Below are 20,000 nucleotides of genomic sequence, written 5' to 3'. Positions count from 1 at the left end.
ATGCTTATGCAAAATTTGGGTGGACATAAAAAGAGTACTATGGTATTTTGGAAAGTGGCCTAGGCAAGATTTGTTCGTCTCGATTTTTTAGCCCAGTTTCAAAACAGTTCAACATTGCTTGGGGAACGAGGTCTTAAGGATAGATTTTTTGTCTGCCTCCTAATGCATAGATACTTCATGAAATGTAATAACTGAACAAGGATTTGAAAGGACGTCACACGGGCAACAGTCCCAATGATTTTTTTCCAATTTTGCTGGTTCAATCTCGTTGGCCATAAGTATTCCAGTAAAATTGTGAAAAGAACACCTGTCTTCTCATTGGTTTTAAACGTTGTTCTCAGTACTCACCATACAAAGTAAGGGTCAACTTATCTTGGCCGACACCCTCTGCATTGGAGCAGTTGCACGTATATTCTCCTTCGTCCAGTTTGTTAAAGTTGCGAACAATATATTCGCTGCCATTGATTCCTTTCTCTTTGCCATTGTGGTAAATTCGACAAACAGGACGAGGAAAGCCTTTCGACGAGCATTGCAAAGCAACTTGTTCTCCATTAGCAGCCACATTGTAAGAGACGTTGGATATGATACTGGTATCCCTTGGTCCTCCTACGAAAACGAAAGGGAAGCTACGTCCACTTAAAAGGAAGATAAATGATTTCAAATAAAGTACAGAATAACCGATCAAAGAAACTTGACGACGCCACGGTAACTACGACGAGGGTGGCCTAAGGACATCTACTGACCTTTACGTTCATCACAGTTGTTTTCGTATCGTTTGCTACTACGTTGACCGCTGAACACTGGTAGATTCCACCGTCTATCTCTGTAACGTTGAATAATGTTAGGAAGGCAGCCCCGATTCGACTTACGGTTAGAACCCGGCCGTTCGTTTTCTTCCAAAGAACGGTGGGAGTGGGCCGACCAATGGCTGTGCACACAAAGGTAGCGTTGTTACCAACTTCAACTTCTCTTCCTGGCGAAATCCAAATGATCTTAGAAGGAGCTGTTGAAACAATTTAAAGTACAACATGAGAGAAAGGAAGAATTTATAGCTGACATTTTGCGGAAGAATGGGGAAGTGGGGGCTGCTATTAGGGGGGGGGGGGGGACTGTCATTAAAGGAGGAATAACTGGATTTCCAGGTAGAGAGGAAGATATATGTCATCAAATCAACTATGCGGATGATATGGATATACGGTAAAAACGACCTGAATGGTTAGATGATAATACTGATATTACCTATAAAATATTTACGTACAAGCAAGAGGTCTTAAAATGTTAGAACCAACGAGTACTGGCATTGGGACAACTCAATGAAGACAACGTCACCATCATCAATTTGTTGCACGCTTAAGTCAAATTTAATTAAGCCAAGTGATGTTCACATTAAGAAGAAGAGTTGCGATAGTGAAAAAAAATGGTACGGTGTTGTCGGTGGCATATTGCAAAGTTTCAGCGGAAATAACAGTTCATAACAAAATCAGTGCAAACAAGCTTGCTATCACGAATGGAACTCTCTTACGTACCTAAAGACTCGGCCATTTTCTCACACACTGTGTTCTCTTGAAATTCAACATCGTCGACGGCTATATCACTAAACGCACTAGCTCCAATCACGCTTTCAAACGTTACCTATATCAATAGACAGCAAGACAGGAATAAAATGATTCTTGCAAGATACAAAGTCCCTTGAACATCCTCGGTTATACTTTTGGTACGACTAAATTAAAAGATTAAGCTCTAATATTACAAGAGTGGTCTGAGTGGAGTTACTCTCGTGGCCAGAGCGGCAGCCCGACAACAAATGAGTGCTCAGTTTGAGTTTCTTAACCAGCGGTTTAGTTTGCCAGATTAGTATCCAGTTTCGCGCGGTTACAAGTACCTCCTGGAAGAAATGCGCCATGTTTATTTATATGTTCAAGCCTGTTTCGTACGTATTATTAAAATATCATTCCCTTCGGTGTCTGTTGTTTTGTATTATGATACTAGCTTCATTTTCCTTTCGTTTTTCATCTTATCTTAGAAACTGTGTAAGAAAAGTGGTGAGAAGCGTGATAGAACCGTGTCTTGACGTTAGGAAACTGTGTGGAGTCTTCTTTGAAGGGTATGTCAACCGAGTCAAGGAATTGTATTGACGAACTCTGTATGTTATGCTTATAAATCTTTTAAGGTTTTTAGAAGTTTAATTTCTCCTTCTGCTAAAGTTGGGGTTGGAGTACAAGAAAGCACTTTACAGTTCTGTGCTCAGTTTATACCAGGCCTTTGAAATAAAAGCAAGGCTGAAGTTGACCTTGCTTTGATACAAACCTCACAGCTTTTCTCATGTAGATAGAAACTCGTAAGCATTACAACAATATGATTTACATTGGAAAAGCAACGAGGTTTGTATAAAAGCAGGGTCAACTCCAGCCTCACTTTTATTGAAAGACGTTGTAACTGAGCACAGAACTTTAAATGGTCTATTAAAAAAACAGTTATATCGAAGTTATAGGGGTAATGGCCTTGTGGTTTTAGTAGTGTTGCCTGTTCGTGCAAGGGTCAGTGGACTTGGGACAAGTTCATTCTTCGAGTCATTTCCTGAGAAATAAATTTGTTTGTTGTCACCTACCCACTGACCAACAAATCCTTTTCAAAAAAATATAGTATTCATGGTGTCATTACCGTATATATGCCATCAAAGATAAGGGGAACTGCCGCCTTGTACCAGCTGTTCCCTTGGTTTCCTGATATCTGCCACAAAACCCGATCTTGAACTTTAACTCTCAGGCTTCCCATGGACTGTCCATAGAGGTGATAATAAAACACCATACATGTAGCATTTCCATTGCTTTGTATCTTTGGTGAGATCAGTCTAGCAACGTCACCATTCAATCGACCTGAAGCTTCTGTGAAGATGTAATACCCTACAACGGAAGACGAGCTTAGCGTGTGAAATTCCAAACCAGAAAAATTGAAGAAGGAGTATTTCTCAATCTCCCAGGACTAGATTATCTCAGTGGGGTTCATAAATGACAGAAGAAGCGGGATTCCCTCCTAAAATGCAATATATTGATTCTTGCAAACAAGAATTAGCGTTTAATTAACAAATTCAAACAATTTCTGGGCACTTTGATTTTTAACATGTGTACATTTCCTTCCCTTTCTTTGCAAATCTGGAAGTTGAAAACGTGAGCACGCAACTGAAAATTTTGGCATTCACCCTTATTATTGGTCGGAACGATCACAAAATAATTGAAAACGTTAGGTCAAAATCGCAGAACTTGAGCTCTCTAAAAGGGACCATGACACAGAATACTTTAGTGTACCCATTCCAGAGGTATGATCCCGCGATGGTCCTGTGTGAATAGATGGTGTTGGCCCAAACTGGCGAGTCCACTTAAACGATGCGGGGCTACCAGGGCCATTATCCCAACGACAATACCACGTGTCAAAGTTGCAGCTTGCATCTGAAACAAACCATTAACAAACTAAGGTTAAAAACAAGCCTCGACATAATGAAAAATCGTTAGGACAATGGCATTTTTGTTTCAAGCAGAAGAATCGTCGAGATTTCGGAGTCAAGTGATATTTATTCTGCTTGTGTTAAGCGGATATCATTTAGCTTCTGCATGTCACATTTTATTGATTTCTCGGTTTCTCTAAACAATCGATCATTTCATTTTGTCAAGAATGGTAAAGTTCTCTTAATCTTCTGGTGAGTGATAAAATATAACAACTTGCGAATCCACTCAATCTGAGTAAGCGTGTTTAATTTTTCCCCGGCACTCCCATGACATGGGCAAACGATGTATTTCTCTAAAACGTGTTCAAGCGTTAATATGTGAAAATATCAAACTGCGATGCTTAAGAAAAACGTTTAGGCAATACACAATAGGTAGCTCTCCTTTGTTACCGATCCAGCAATTCTGGCACCTTTTGTTGTGATCTCGAAGTTAATGAGTGCATTTTAACTCGAAGGCTAGTTGTTAAATTTGGTACATCTCTTTACATAAAAAGGGAACAACAGGGCCGTGTTTTCTCGGTGATTACTTGGGCCATAAAACCACGAAAGAAAGCATTCCCTGCGGAAAAACTAAACCAATCTCGAAGTTAGTGTATTTTGCCTGATTTACGATGGATTTTATCTCACCTTTTGCTCGAACTGTGTGGTTGGTGTCACAAATCACCCCGGCATCTTTGCCATGGTTACAGTCGCTTATCCTCCAGCCACTATGAACACAAGCTGCTAGCGTATGTTCGGTTCCAGTGCAATTTAAGTCGTCCAACCACATTGGTCCTGAATTAGCGCCACCAAAACTAGCCAGACCAACGGCTCGTATGTACCCCAACATGCGACACAGAACATGAGCATCAAGGATGTCCCAGGATTCATCACATATCTTTCCCCATTGGCCGTTGTAGTAAAGAAACACGCGGCCTTGGTTCAAATGTCCATGTAGGTGATCTACCAACTCTACATATACATCTGTGAAGAGAACAAGGAACGATTCAAAACATCACAAATGAATACTTGACCTAGTTATTGTTTTTACTTATCACAGAGCGGACCACCAACTCTTGGCAATCAACCGGTGTTGTTAAGAAGTGTACTACTTTGATCGTCGCCTTTAAAAGAGAAAAACGTAATGATCCTGGCAGGATTCAGGAAGATGGCAAAAGACTTTTCTGCCTCCTGCAAAGGATGGAAAGATAAACCTAAATGAACGAGTAAAGGTAGAACCTTTAGTTATCTAATCTGAACACCCCATCAAAGAAATCCCATTTTTGTACTTTTTGACTTACCTGGTGGTGAGGTAGTAATGGCTGAGGTCATTACCGCACCTGAAGGGGAAGGTTTTAGTGCAGTCGGTTCAACACCCGTGACCAAGCTAGATAGCGAATCGGTGGTGAAAACGGAGGCTATTTGCAAAGTCCTGGATGGAGAAGGTGGGATCGTAGCTGATGTCATCGGTGAGCTGTATGAGGCTGGACTTGTCTTGGTACTCATATGGTGCAAAGTGTCCTCTTGCGATGGGTAGTGACATATAACCTCTGCATCTTGTCTATGATCACAGTTGTTCTCTCCCCAGTCACTATGGCCGCAATCCGATAAAGACTTTTCGTTTCCGGTACAGGATAATTGACTGAGCCACACAGGACCAGTCCCTCCTCGATGATCGGAGCAACAATTTGCGGTCCAGGCCCCAAGATATCCTAGCATTCTACACACAACTATTGCATCTGGAATATCCCAGCCATTGCTACATACCGTGCCCCAGTATCCATTGTAGTAAACCTCTACGCGACCCTTATTGGGAGTTCTACCACCAACAAGTCTCACGTTTACAGGGAAATCTAAAGGCAAATGAACAAAATTGGAAATAAATGCACAAATTAACATTACGGTACACAATAAGCCTTTTGATGAAATTCCACAGAGCGTTAAAAGAAAGTTGCTTTACGACAAACAACCTACTCTTCACCTTGTACTTCCAACTTCATTATGCTCTTGGGCGCTGCAAGGGAGCTGATCAGGGTGCAGCGATATCGAGTCAAATCAGTGTCCGTGACATTCTTCAACCTCAGTGTCATGTCGGATCCAGGAATAACATCGAACGTGTTGCGTGCTCCAATTTCAACGTACTCTCCACCATAAAGCCGTTTGATTGCCATAACTTGCCATTGATTGCTGAAGAGGAACAACTCTCGTTCCAACAGAATGAAACCAAATTGATTTACGGCCGAACTTTCTTGCGGTGTCAGTGATAAGAGCGTCCATGCTAAGGTGGCGGGTGAACCTTGGTGCACATCTTGTGGTTGTGTGATGCTCCACCTCAGGGAGTCTGCGAAAACAATCAGAGATAACTACGGATATATGCCCAGAAATACATGTAACTAGTTAAACAACCTATTTTGATGAGCGTAACGAAGTGTCCCTTTAAGCTCTTCGTCAATCGTGTCTAGGAATTCGGACTGTTAACTTCACAAATTTTCCCCCAAGCTCGTATCCCCAAGTAAAGGTAAACGACTGCATTTGCTCTAACCTAAAAATAACACTAACCCTGACATTTAGCTTTTTGCTGGATATGGTTAGCAAACGCTTAGACTTGCAAAACATTTCGCTTTGGATATCAGAATGGACCCTTATCACGCGGGGCGTATTTTGGCCAGAAACAATAGATTTCGTAGGCCGAGCCTCGAGTTCATGTGTTTGGAAACGAGTTTTACCGCGCAAAAACAAAAGGTTCTAGTCCCTCGGGACTCAACGTGGTCGCTGCGTGAAAGGAGTCCAATCCATTTAAGCGCATTTCTCAATATTAGTGGCTTTCATGACATGAAATCCTGCATTACAATGAATAAATCATTTCCAAGGGGATTTTTAGGCTCGATTTCCAGCCGCTGTTGGGAAACGAGCCCGCGCTCCTCGGGGAGGAACGAAGACCGGACACGAGAGAGCGGCGGAAATCGAGCCTAGGGTATTTTACGTTGAAACAGATCTATAATGCTGGTGCGAATGGCTTTAGTACGTAGATATGAAAAAGCGAGACACAAACATGTATCTTACATGATAATTGTAGGAGTGAAAAGAGTCTCCAGATGCGTAAGGCCGTCACAATCATTGCATGGTTTCTGAAAGAGAGGAAGAGAGAGAAAAAACAAAACATGCTTAAAGGCCTTTGAAAACTTTTCCATATTCACCGACAATTTATTTTTTTTTTATTGAGTGGCGAAAAAACCAAAGGGCAATCCATTCCTCTGGCCAATCATGATGAAAAACGTAGAAAAAATGAACACATAAATGATGATTCGAAGATATATTATTTAGCAGAGCAAGGTAATGCGCAAATTTTTTCATAATCGATTTTGCGCAAGAACGTTCGGTGTAAACGAACCAATTTACACAACAAAGCACAAAAACAGAAATCCTGAAACATTTTTTTGACAACTTCCGACTAAATTTTGATTCTAAACTGCATTCGGTGATGGTTTTATTCAGTTTGGTTTAAAATTGGTGTAAAAGCAGTCAAGTTATGTCTCCGCAAACTACAACATGAGATTTCGGTTGATGTATCCGTTGACAGCATTTCCAAGTTGGTGTCTTTTGCCTTTTTTTTCTTGAGATCCCTGAATATTTTATTATTTTTCTCAGAATGGGTCCAAAACGCAGAAAACTTATGTTTAGCTTGCCATTTAATATCGATATCAATTCTTTTATAGTCTTCAGTTGTATTTTGTTCCACATCATAATTTCTATCACCTCGTAACGAAGTTAGCTTCGTTTAACTTCTCAATGTTCTCCCTAAATGAATTTAGATGCCTCCATACAAGATATTATGACAAAAAAATACAACTTATGTATACTGCATGAATCTTCAATTGCATGGAGATTTGCAACTAAAAACACATGAATACAGTAACATAAAAAAAAAAAATTCGAACTTCTTTTTAGGAAGGCCGAAATTTCCCAAAGTTTCTCAGTTGTCACGTAAAGAGTTTATATATTGAAAAAGAAAGGAATTATGAGTGCGAGTTGTACGTAGAAAGTAAATAAGACTACGACAAACTACATTTATCATGAGCGAAAGGCTAATTAAGTCCAAAATTGGGTTCGCTTACCTTTCAAAGCCGGATGTATTGAAAATCTAACGTCAAAACAAGGAAAAAGGTAGGAAAGGTGCGCTTTTGAAGTGACAGACTACGCTCTTCATAAGGAATAGAAGCTTTAAAACCAGGGGAAGAAAGAAATTTTAGAAACTGGAAGTTGTCGGCCTCACAACTATTATATGAAGGGTAAACTTTCAACTAGGAAACCAGAACCGATTTGCCCAGAGAAACCATCCAGCATTGAAGCGGACACTACATGCCAAAGTCAGCGAGGACTTAAGGCTCTTTGTCACGCTTTCATCCCCCACAGCTGATGCTTAGCGAGACCTTATTATAATCGTATCGTGATGCAAGCCTATATAATAAAATGACTGCGGGCGTTTTCTTCATACTATGTCTTTATGAATATAAAAGACCCTAAGCTGGTAAGACGTCATCATGCTAAATTATGTTTGTCTATGGAAAGTTGTCTGCTGAACAAGGGCATAATGAAAATTCTCAGCCTCTTGAGAATTCTATGTGAAGGTGAGATTCGAGAAAGAAGGTTGTGAGTCAACTAACTGTTTCAGCTGTGAGGATAAATTCACTGACAACGTCAAAACTAGAATTATGAGACCGTTCGCATATTCAAATTCGTTGGAAGGCAGATGGTAGGCCTCCTCTAGGAGGAAGCTTATAGTTAGCGTGCAGTTGCCAAATTCCCAGTTCCTTTTTTCATTGTCTCTTTTATCTTGTGGAATTTTTTTTCCAAAGACCCCTAACACAATAGTTATCCAAAAATGAAGCGCTGTTTCAAACAAATTTGTCAAATAACTGCCTCCTTAGTCGAAATTCGGAAGGCAGACAACGAGTCCTTTTCCTTTGTCAAAAATTCAGGGAAAAAAATGTAGCGGTATCTTGTTCTCGTCAGCTGAATTCAATTTGCAAGCTAATGACGGGTCATACAAAAGAGAATTTAAAATTTTAGTGGCTTCACTAGGTCGTAAAAATTTTCGATGCACTTTAATAGCACCTGGTTACGCACGCAATAAAAGGAGAGTCATTTAATACCGATTTTCTGTCTCAATGAATTGATTAATAACTGAGGTAGGCACGGGTTTCCCCATCGGCAAACTTTTGCTTTTCGTTTGCATTTATTTTAATGCGGTTAAGGCACTGCTCTTTTTTGCCGGAAGAGGTGCTGACTACTTTTGCTGTCGTCATCAACTCCGGAACATTTCTCAATTTCCTGTCGACACGACGATCAGTCTCAAGAAGTATCAACACTTGTAATGTAACGAAAGGTGAACGAAAGTTCGAGATAATTTTCTGCCACAAAGTATTTTGACTAGACTTGGATACAACAAGCTTGTAACAAAAGAATTGAAGTTGACGTCAATCGTGAAAAACCTACCTGTTGTTGTTTGGAAATCAAGGGTTGTTAAGATCCCAAAATAAATTCCGAAAATAACAAAAGCTTGTCATGCCTGAGTTACTCCGAAAGATGTGCAAACGACGGATTGAACTCAGCAATATGAAGGCCGTTTATACGCTTTTTTATCTCATACAAAGCTTCGTTTTGTTGGGTAAGTAGCGTCAAACTTTAAAGAGGTTTCTGTATGAATATCTTGACGCGATAAGATTGTTGTGGTGTAAAACTTCGCTGAAATAGCGCTAAAATATTTCCTATCGAAGTTCATTAGAAGTTCGCCTTATTTAACTGCTTTGTTTATTTGCTTTCGTTTCTTTTAGAGGGATTTCAGTGGTCCTTTCGACAGCAAGCAAACCATGTTATTAGCGTAGAAGTTGGTTCAGAGGTTTCTCTACCTTGCGAATACGAACTGACTCCGCAAGAACAGCAGGAAGCAAATATATTCCATCTGCTAACATGGACACGAGAGGAACCCGTAAACAGCGAACAATGGGCTGGTTTAGCGATCAAATCCACACTAACGGGAAGCAAGGTTATATATGATAATCCACAGCGCATTTTTATCACCAACGGAACGTTGACGGTCAAGAACGTTACCGTTAAAGATCGGACACGTTACCAATGCGCATTTCAAAGTAGCTTCTTCACCACACCGAGCGTGATTAACTTGGATGTTAAACGTAAGTATCATTATATTAAATCGATCAGTAGATAATCTCAACGTTCCCAAGTGAGTAATTCTCAAACGTCCGTGCTAAGACAAAGGGAAAACTTAATGGTATTTTCGTTATTTATATCGCTAAACAAATCACAGCTTTGCAACAACAGCCAGTGGAGGAGAGCTGCTACACAACTGCAGCGGAGATCACTACACTCGAAATTTTAGCGGTGTCACGATTTTGTATTTCAGCAATGTTCTCCCTTTAACCATCTTAGATCCAGTTACTCCTTTTTTCATGTATGTACATATTTACAATAGTTCAAAACTTTCTTACCTCAAATTTTCATTGAAGACGCAAACTGCATTTTTGTTGTAAATATGGTAAGTTATCAAGCCACGGAATGCGTTTCCTTATGTAATCTTAATCCTCCTCTAATGCATAAACCTGCTAGGAAGCAGTTGTCGGGTTCATTACACTGGTAAACTGTTGTTCACTTCCGACGAGTTTAAATTCGTTGCCCCCTGACTTTGATATTTCAGCGATGTTCAAAGATTTGTGTACACGACATCATGGTTGTCAAGTTCGCTATTGTTCAGTTAAATGTTCTGTTTAAGTGACGAGGGATTTATGTCAAAAATCAGTACGTATAAGCGTCCAAATATTTGATAAAATTTGACCTTTGGTAGGACTTTAATTTCCTCTTCAAGGTATCAAATGTTGGAGTTTTTAGGTGATGGATGAATATTAAACATCTTCGAATCGACAGTAACACTGCCATTTCGAGGAGGGTGTCAAAATTTGAAAGCGTCACACATTGCAAATGAAACTATTATGTCTTATTTGGGAAACGACTTTGTGGTTCAACCCGATTCCTTGACGATTCCCTTAAAAAGCAAGCAACTTGATTCCTTGACGAGCAGCTCGCGATCACGATGGTCGCAAAGCAAGGCCACTACTTAATTATTCATAGTTTTTTGAAAATACTGAAATAGTAGAAATAATATTGAAACTTTGAATATTATTTTTATGTTATAAATGTGGTAGCTCTTGAAGTTTTCAGTACAGATTTTGCATAAAAAAGGTGCAAGCAACTTTTTTTTTCTAATCTGTGCTATTTTACGCTTCACAGTTTTTTCCATAGTAATGTTCTATTCGAGAAAGGTTTCCTTGGGTGCGGGAGGAATTTTCTTTTTTCTTTTCGATTATGTCAAGGTTCACTTGCTTTTAAAGGGCCTGGAGAAAAACACTAAAAGATGTCTGGCATCATGCCCAACGTGTTTGTTGGGTGCATTAATAAACACTTTTGAGGTGATTTTAAAATCACCTTGGAAGTTCCATACTTGAAATAATCTCTTTCACCCACGCAGAAATTATATGTTTTATAGTTGTTGTTGCTGTTTTTTAAATCGGTAATTATAGTTATAACTACGTTATAACCGAGAGTGAGGTCGTGACAGCAAAATCTCAAACTGAGGCCTTGCCGTATTGACCGAGCAGGAGCGAGGTCAATACAGCCAGGCCGAGGTATGAGATTTTGCTGTAACGACCGAACGGTCGAGGTTATTAAGTTGTTTATTACATGGCCAACAGAACGGTCCTAAAGAAGACAAAACTAATTTGCATAACCATAATCGGCCCGTGGGCATTACAGGAAAATAATGCCCTAGCGCTTAGCTGCTGCTAGCCAATCAGAGCGCGCGTTATATCGGCCGGAAACACTAGCCATGTAATAAATATTGTACTTTTGCTTGGCAAGACTGAATAGACTGTGCGATGTTGTTGAGAACGGAAAGTTTACAGAATGTCTAGGAACAAATTATTATCTACAGCGAACAAGACTGGACGTTGTTAGCTACTTCGTTTGCAAGCATATCTTTGGCCTGAAATATTGAGTGTGATTAAACCCGGTTTTCATCTTGCGATAATTTTCCTATTATGCTTTCCAGACCCTCCTGCGATAACGCTTCAGCCATTATCCCAAGAGGTTACCGAGGGAAATGGGACCAGCCTACTCTGCAGTGCATCTGGTAATCCACAACCGAAGATAACGTGGACTAAACTAGGAAGCAGCGCTGTCCTTTCTTCGTCAAATACCCTTACTTTGACCAATCTGAGCAGCGAAGATGATGGAGCGGTGTACACGTGCACGGTGGAAAATTACCTTGGATCGACGCAAGCATCTGCCACAATAACCATGTTATGTAAGTGACACCGAAAATCTTACTGCAGCAGATCTTTAGTGAAATTTGGATCAAGTTTTCAGTGTCTTGCTCATTGATATATTTTAAGGAAAAACGCGCAACTTAAATCAGAACAGAGCTACGGTTCTTCAAGGAACTGATAGAGGCTGAAAGGCATAAATGAAGACGACCTTATGAGAGCAAGTCAAAATTTTATATTGTAGATTACGACCAGACCCTCCAGGGGTACCCAACGTCAATTTTCTGAAAATATCTGTTCGGAAGACGATTTGAGATCTAGAATTTTCGGAACATTTGTCGTAAAATTTCTTGCTTGCCTGCCTCTCCTAGGATTTTCGAACATCTAAAAGATGGTATATTGCCCATTTTTAACGGATTTTTACCCTAAAAATGAAGGGGTAGTTTCTAAAGAAACTGTGGTGCTGCGTCGGTGGGGAAGTAGTATACAAAAATTTGGTTTTATCAACGGAGTTGATAATGTAAATTGGCCACCGTACAGAGATTCTAAAAGCTGACGTTTCGAGCGTTAGCCCTTCGTCAGAGTGAATCGAGGGATTATGGGTTACGTGTAGTTTTTATAGTAGAGTAGGAGCTACGCTATTGGTGGTAACATGGCAACGTGAAAAATAGGAATATATTAGTTAAATGAAAAGCGTTCTTTAATACCGTGAGGATTAAGGGTGCCGATTTGAAAGATGAATTTTTGTTCCAGATTCTTGCGGCTTTCCGTCGTACCTAGATGTAGGGAAAGGCCGCAGATAGCCATGTGTTTTTTGGAGTGGTTAGGCAGATTAAAATGGCGAGCGACTGGCTTAGATGCATCCTTGTATCCTGCATTACAGGAAAATAATGCCCTAGCGCTTAGCTGCTCCTAGCCAATCAGAGCGCGCGTTATATCGGCCGGAAACACTAGCCATGTAATAAATATTGTACTTTTGCTTGGCAAGACTGAATAGACTGAACTTGACATAAACACTCAAATTGTGCCGTTTGCGATGTTGTTGAGAACGGAAAGTTTACAGAATGTCTAGGAACAAATTATTATCTACAGCGAACAAGACTGGACGTTGTTAGCTACTTCGTTTGCAAGCATATCTTTGGGTTTTCATCTTGCGATAATTTTCCTATTATGCTTTCCAGACCCTCCTGCGATAACGCTTCAGCCATTATCCCAAGAGGTTACCGAGGGAAATGGGACCAGCCTACTCTGCAGTGCATCTGGTAATCCACAACCGAAGATAACGTGGACTAAACTAGGAAGCAGCGCTGTCCTTTCTTCGTCAAATACCCTTACTTTGACCAATCTGAGCAGCGAAGATGATGGAGCGGTGTACACGTGCACGGTGGAAAATTACCTTGGATCGACGCAAGCATCTGCCACAATAACCATGTTATGTAAGTGACACCGAAAATTTTACTGCAGCAATCTTTAGTGAAATTTGGATCAAGTTTTCAGTGTCTTGCTCATTGATATATTTTAAGGAAAAACGCGCAACTTAAATCAGAACAGAGCTACGGTTCTTCAAGGAACTGATAGAGGCTGAAAGGCATAAATGAAGACGACCTTATGAGAGCAAGTCAAAATTTTATATTGTAGATTACGACCAGACCCTCCAGGGGTACCCAACGTCAATTTTCTGAAAATATCTGTTCGGAAGACGATTTGAGATCTAGAATTTTCGGAACATTTGTTGTAAAATTTCTTGCTTGCCTGCCTCTCCTAGGATTTTCGAACATCTAAAAGATGGTATATTGCCCATTTTTAACGGATTTTTACCCTAAAAATGAAGGGGTAGTTTCTAAAGAAACTGTGGTGCTGCGTCGGTGGGGAAGTAGTATACAAAAATTTGGTTTTATCAACGGAGTTGATAATGTAAATTGGCCACCGTACAGAGATTCTAAAAGCTGACGTTTCGAGCGTTAGCCCTTCGTCAGAGTGAATCGAGGGATTATGGGTTACGTGTAGTTTTTATAGTAGAGTAGGAGCTACGCTATTGGTGGTAACATGGCAACGTGAAAAATAGGAATATATTAGTTAAATGAAAAGCGTTCGTTAATACCGTGAGGATTAAGGGTGCCGATTTGAAAGATGAATTTTTGTTCCAGATTCTTGCGGCTTTCCGTCGTACCTAGATGTAGGGAAAGGCCGCAGATAGCCATGTGTTTTTTGGAGTGGTTAGGCAGATTAAAATGGCGAGCGACTGGCTTAGATGCATCCTTGTATCCTTCATTACAGGAAAATAATGCCCTAGCGCTTAGCTGCTCCTAGCCAATCAGAGCGCGAGTTATATCGGCCGGAAACACTAGCCATGTAATAAATATTGTACTTTTGCTTGGCAAGACTGAATAGACTGAACTTGACATAAACACTCAAATTGTGCCGTTTGCGATGTTGTTGAGAACGGAAAGTTTACAGAATGTCTAGGAACAAATTATTATCTACAGCGAACAAGACTGGACGTTGTTAGCTACTTCGTTTGCAAGCATATCTTTGGCCTGAAATATTGAGTGTGATTAAACCCGGTTTTCATCTTGCGATAATTTTCCTATTATGCTTTCCAGACCCTCCTGCGATAACGCTTCAGCCATTATCCCAAGAGGTTACCGAGGGAAATGGGATCAGCCTACTCTGCAGTGCATCTGGTAATCCACAACCGAAGATAACGTGGACTAAACTAGGAAGCAGCGCTGTCCTTCCTTCGTCAAATACCCTTACTTTGACCAATCTGAGCAGCGAAGATGATGGAGCGGTGTACACGTGCACGGTGGAAAATTACCTTGGATCGACGCAAGCATCTGCCACAATAACCATGTTATGTAAGTGACATCGAAAATTTTACTACAGCAGATCTTTAGTGAAATTTGGATCAAGTTTTTAGTGTCTTGCTCATTGATATATTTTAAGGAAAAACGCGCAATTTAAATCAGAACAGAGCTACGGTTCTTCAAGGAACTGATAGAGGCTGAAAGGCATAAATGAAGATGACCTTATGAGAGCAAGTCAAAATTTTACATCGTAGATTACGACCAGACCCTCCAGGGGTACCCAACGTCAATTTTCTGAAAATATCTGTTCGGAAGACGATTTGAGATCTAGAATTTTCGGAACATTTGTTGTAAAATTTCTTGCTTGCCTGCCTCTCCTAGGATTTTCGAACATCTAAAAGATGGTATATTGCCCATTTTTAACGGATTTTTACCCTAAAAAGCCCACCTAGAATTTTCGGGAACCTTTTTTCTGGCTGAAATTTTCGAATCACTAGACTTTCAGCTAAGAAAGCCGAACAGATGAAACTTTTTTAGGGGACAAAAATATGCCTATATCTACCATTTAAATCATCTAAAATACGTTTAACAATGCTATATCTAAGTGGTTTTGAACTATATTCTCGTTGGGTGCCCCTGTCCCTCGTCAGGCAAGCGTTGCAGCCTTTGTGCTGCAGAGTAAATTAATCCACAGATAACCGAGGAACTAACCTTCATTTTGTGGGGAAATCAAGGTCGTGGCGCCAGATTAGTTATGTTTCTCTTCTTACCAATAATCCAATAATGTCGATGTGAATTGCCTAATAGTAACCTTCGACTCCGGTTTAGCGCATGATGCGTATCCCGATTTTTCTTTCCCGAGTATTCAGCGAGTCAAAATCGAAACTAATATCCATACTACAATTCCGAAAACGCCTCACTTCAGTCCCAGCAAAAGAGCAGGACAATTGTCACGTGATGCACCAAGTTCGATGTCCAAGTTCCCACATGTCTCTTATACACCTTATTCCAAGGTGGCCGTCATTTTTGTATTGTTTTGCTTGCTTGCAAATTAGCCCTTATTGCCTCGTTCTTAAGCTTAAAATTCAAAAGAATATGTAACCTTTAAACAAGGGCTAATTTGCAAGCAAACAAAAGAATTCTAAAATGGTGGCCATTTTGGAATAAGGTGTGTACGTTATTGGTTGAGCTGGCATCCGGACAGGATGGTCACGGACGGGGTCGGCGTCTGCTGGTAAAAGATTTTTCCCGTGTCGACATCGAACAAAATCTCTATATGAATGACCCTGTTTACCAGATCCCGAGGAAATGAAAACAAAAGGCGATGGTGAAGTTTCTCTGATGCGTTAGTCGAAAATTGGAAAAAAAAAATCAACCATCATCAGACGTGCCTAGAAGGAAAATAGCATTACGTGGAAAACAGTCAATTTGCCTGTTAGCTTTTCTCTATAGCTTGTTGTCTTGGCCGGATACATGTTGTCCTTATTCGAAGCTCTTGTCACTTTTTGGTCTCAATCCGACGGTCGGATGCTTGGTGTGTTCTCTGTGGCTTCAAGTTGCAACAATTTTGCACGTCTGTTTCAAACGATTGGAACTATTTTGCCGACAACTTTATTCGTTTAGTCCAAGTAGTTATACATTGTCAATGGTTATATCATTCAGCATTAAGTACAATCATTTAGTTTTCGCCAAACGACCCTATTTTGTTATTTAAATTGTTATTTAAATATTCATCAAATATCCTGCGAATATATAACCGCAAATCCTCCAAAAGAAATAAAACAATGATTGCAAATTTCCTGCAATGGTTTCATGTAAGCATCGTGTATTATACTTTTTGTACTTAAGAATTACATGACGCCAAGGGGTCTCGCAAATTTTAATAAATTGATATAGAAAAAATATAGGAAAACATTTAGGGATACTTTTGCGGTGCTTTACTTGGGGTAAATTATGTTCCGACCAGTCTTTTTAATATTAAAGTAGAAAGCTTCATGTCAGCTGACTAGAATTATAACACATAAAGGCAAACGAATATAAGATGATATGCTTGGGCGCAAAAACGTAAAGGGTCTCTGATATATTTACGATGTTGCAACCGATAATTATCCGCCAAAAAAAAAGAAAAAACACTTTGGGGGACCCAGTCAACTGAGATGGCCGTGTTGCATTTGTTAAACAATTTATGGCGACGCCCAGTTTGAATGCAAAAAGCCTTGACGTATTTGCACGACGATTACCAAGCGAGATTGTTTGGTCATCTGCAGGAATATTTTCGTAATTTCATATGCATATGATACTCTGAATACGTCAAGAGAATACACCAATATAATCAATACACGAAAACACCAATTTGTAATCGATTGAAATTATCAATAACCCAATTTCGACACAGAAATTCATCATTGAGCAAAGGAAAATACTTCTCCGAGACTCTGCGGGAAAAAAAGATGCTGTTTTAAGTTCACTTTGAATCAAACGAAATTCACTGTCATTTGTTGTCGTTCTTTTTTTTTTTTTAATTTTAAAGATAAACCTAAGGACACACAAGTAACCATCCCATCTGGCGAGATGAAGGAAGGAGAACGTCTAGACATCACGTGCAGGGCACGTGCAAACCCTTCTCCGGAATACAAGTTTTATCATAATGGCAAACTGATCACACACACAAGTAAAGGCCTCTATTCATTGGCCTCTGTCGCAACTAAAGACGAAGGAACGTATCGATGTGTTCCTTTGAATAGAATGGGAGTTGGACCGGAGGCGTCTGTCACTGTTACAATTGCTACCGGTAAGTTAAAGGAATCATTCAGTGGAGCTTATTTATTCTCACTTTCCAAAACCATTAACAGCTGAATCTATAAAAGCGATAACGTGGAAATTTCAAAGACTGTGAGAGGTTTCCTTCTTGTAGGGATCTTTGGCATATCCCCAGTCCCTATGATAACGGGCGATCATAATGGAAAGAACCACTAAAATATGCATGATGCAAATGTTCACAGAACCGTGCACGAACCACTTCATCAGAGGTCATTTTAGTAAAATATGATACGAATTTGCTTTAAGAAACAAACTTCATGACAAATCTTTTTATCACGTTCATGATTTTCATTTTGAGTTATTTCTTCTGCTTCTTCTTGTTGTAAAACTAGTTTAATTTGTTTATATCCATATAAAAAATATGCTATAGAAATGAAGCTGTCCTGCTGGGGCCCGTTTCTCGAACGTCCCGAGAACTTTTCGGGTCCGAAAAGCCATTTGTGAAACACCAACCACTTGTTTTGGAAAGCCGATCTTTTAACATGTCTTCAAGGTAACAAAAACAAATATGACTGCGAAGTTTGACGACTTAAATCCTCTCCGTTCTTAAAGATACAAACGGAATTGTGACACCCAAAAATGACCCGTAAAGTTTCGGGACTTTCGAGAAACGGGAGGTCGGTTGCTTCACGAATGGTGCATATGTGCCATTGCTCAGTCTCCATCGGTTTATTTCCTTATTGCCTTTCTAAACAAATAAATAAGCCTTTCCCGCGTGTTCTGTTACAAGGTACACAAGGAAGTTATGCGTCATGCTGGCAGGGAATCTTCGGGGTGCTCCCAATGTTATAATCAAATGCTGAAGGCGGTTGCTTCTGACTTTTTTTTTGGTAGCTGCAGTTCTTCTTTTTGTGCCTTAGAACAGAACAAAGCATAGTGAAAGCCTTAAGATAAGGGACGCGTAGTTTGCTGCCACGATTTCCAGTTAAAAATCCATTTATTTTCTCTTCATGGTCATCAACACAGTGTGCGAGCTTGGTATATAAAAAGTTGTGCCAACGTAAGCAATGTAGGCTTTGGTCACCTAAACACAAGGGGTTTTGGTTAATTAATCTTGTTATAGGGCCACTTTATTGTAAAATAAAACCAGTCAGGTTCAACTAATTTTGCCAGCCGTTTGAATTATTTTATACTGATATATATGTCCTATTTGTTCAATTGAAGAGGAGGCTTTTCCAATATGGGCTTATTTGGCTATTGGTGGTGGTGTTCTTTTCGTCGTGCTAATTGCTACAGTGGTCATATTGTGTCGTGGAAGAAGAAGCAAAAAGGCACAGGGTAAGTTCATATCTCCAGAAATGCAAGCAATTCTTGGATTTCACATGACGTCACAGCCGCCATGTTGGTATCCCCAAACAATGAAATGGCGGCCGTGTTGGTGTCCCGATCCAATCCTCCGGGAATTGAAAGCTATTATTATGCTAACGTCTTTTTTTGTTTTCGTTGAAAAACATGGCTGTTGATCAGGTGAATGAAACCCAAGAACAGGCCCCGTTCGATATATCAGTATTCACTCGTGGCTACGAGGCTTACTGGTTAAATTTGAATATTCTTTTGGTTAGAAATCTCCCTAGTGACTTGTGACACAAAGTAAACAGAACTGAAACGATAAGCCCTTTCCGAGTTGCTGTATGCCTCAGTTTCAAAGTGAGTCCTGGTTCATAACCATGCAAATGCAAATCAAACTCATTTCCCTCCTAATAATTGAGCACCAAGAAACGCTTTGTGACCCAGACAATAAAAAATTAGAACCCACAAATGACCAGCTCCCAACGTCAGTGGCTTCATAGGTCAGTTGGTTAGAGCGTCGCACCGGTATCGCGAGGTCACGAGTTCAAACCCCGTTGGATTCCTGAAATTTTCAGGCTTCTCTACGCAATTGTAAAAATTGCGTCCATAAATGCGAGGATCATAGCTTTACTTGATTTCATATCCGCAGTTCAGTATTTGATTCATTTCATATATCATTTCGTTCATTGATCTGTTAAATCATCGAACAACAGATTTATTATTCCTCTACAAAAAGGTGTCATTTTGCTTTAATTTTATTTGGTAAGAGTGTTTTTAAAAAAAATGCATCACCTGTCCTTCAGGGCGCTTGCGAACGATGTAAACAGCGCAAAAGAGCCAGGCAAATGTCCTTTCTTGGATTGGACAAAAGAATTGACGAGTGTCAAAGCGATGACAAGCTAAATTGTCAAGCTTTACATCGTGTTGAAAACAATTTCTTTCATTAAAAAAACCCCCGTTCCGTCCGTATTTGCTCTCTTCTACACCGGTCAAACCGGGGCACTACAGTGTATCACGGTCTCATATTTTGTGCGTTCTCTTGACCAAATATGGTAAAATAGCATAATAGGGGAATAATAAACAGTTGTATTTACCCCAACGTGAAAATAGGACGTTTTCAACCAACCTCTAGAGACAACAACAATAGAGCAATGTGCAATAGACCTTTTTCGGATACGGCGGCCATTTTGATCTCTATTCTTCCGCAAGAAATTATGGGATGCTCAGGGGGCACATTAATATGTATTTAACCCCTAGGCATCCCAT

General features: G+C 40.0%; 2 protein-coding genes and 1 long non-coding RNA gene across 3 annotated transcripts in view; 2 read left to right on the top strand and 1 right to left on the bottom strand.

Moving 5' to 3' along the window:
- Positions 1-10,274, bottom strand: part of LOC138029822 (uncharacterized) — an 18,274-nt gene extending 8,000 nt beyond the window's left edge. Inside the window, 10 exon segments of the mRNA XM_068877646.1 lie at positions 349-603; positions 740-1,003; positions 1,527-1,632; positions 2,662-2,903; positions 3,306-3,446; positions 4,130-4,465; positions 4,783-5,334; positions 5,463-5,822; positions 6,545-6,609; positions 9,991-10,274. Coding sequence (XP_068733747.1) covers positions 349-603; positions 740-1,003; positions 1,527-1,632; positions 2,662-2,903; positions 3,306-3,446; positions 4,130-4,465; positions 4,783-5,334; positions 5,463-5,822; positions 6,545-6,599 — 2,311 coding nt within the window. The 5' untranslated portion in view covers positions 6,600-6,609; positions 9,991-10,274.
- On the top strand, positions 1,904-4,689 carry LOC138029843 (uncharacterized). The gene is made up of 3 exons (XR_011127950.1): positions 1,904-1,930; positions 2,024-2,104; positions 4,542-4,689. It is a non-coding gene; the product is annotated as an uncharacterized lncRNA (long non-coding RNA).
- Positions 8,833-20,000, top strand: part of LOC138029754 (peroxidasin homolog) — an 18,457-nt gene continuing 7,289 nt past the window's right edge. The window contains exons 1-7 of the mRNA XM_068877568.1: positions 8,833-9,149; positions 9,316-9,675; positions 11,604-11,858; positions 12,999-13,253; positions 14,421-14,675; positions 17,155-17,415; positions 18,609-18,722. Of these exons, the coding sequence (XP_068733669.1) occupies positions 9,047-9,149; positions 9,316-9,675; positions 11,604-11,858; positions 12,999-13,253; positions 14,421-14,675; positions 17,155-17,415; positions 18,609-18,722 (1,603 nt within the window). The 5' untranslated portion in view covers positions 8,833-9,046. The remainder of the gene's footprint in view (positions 9,150-9,315; positions 9,676-11,603; positions 11,859-12,998; positions 13,254-14,420; positions 14,676-17,154; positions 17,416-18,608; positions 18,723-20,000) is intronic.

The sequence above is a fragment of the Montipora capricornis genome, chromosome 13 (genome assembly GCF_036669925.1).
Source record: "Montipora capricornis isolate CH-2021 chromosome 13, ASM3666992v2, whole genome shotgun sequence".
Classification (NCBI taxonomy): domain Eukaryota; kingdom Metazoa; phylum Cnidaria; class Anthozoa; order Scleractinia; family Acroporidae; genus Montipora; species Montipora capricornis.
This window is presented reverse-complemented; position numbering and strand designations above follow the sequence as displayed.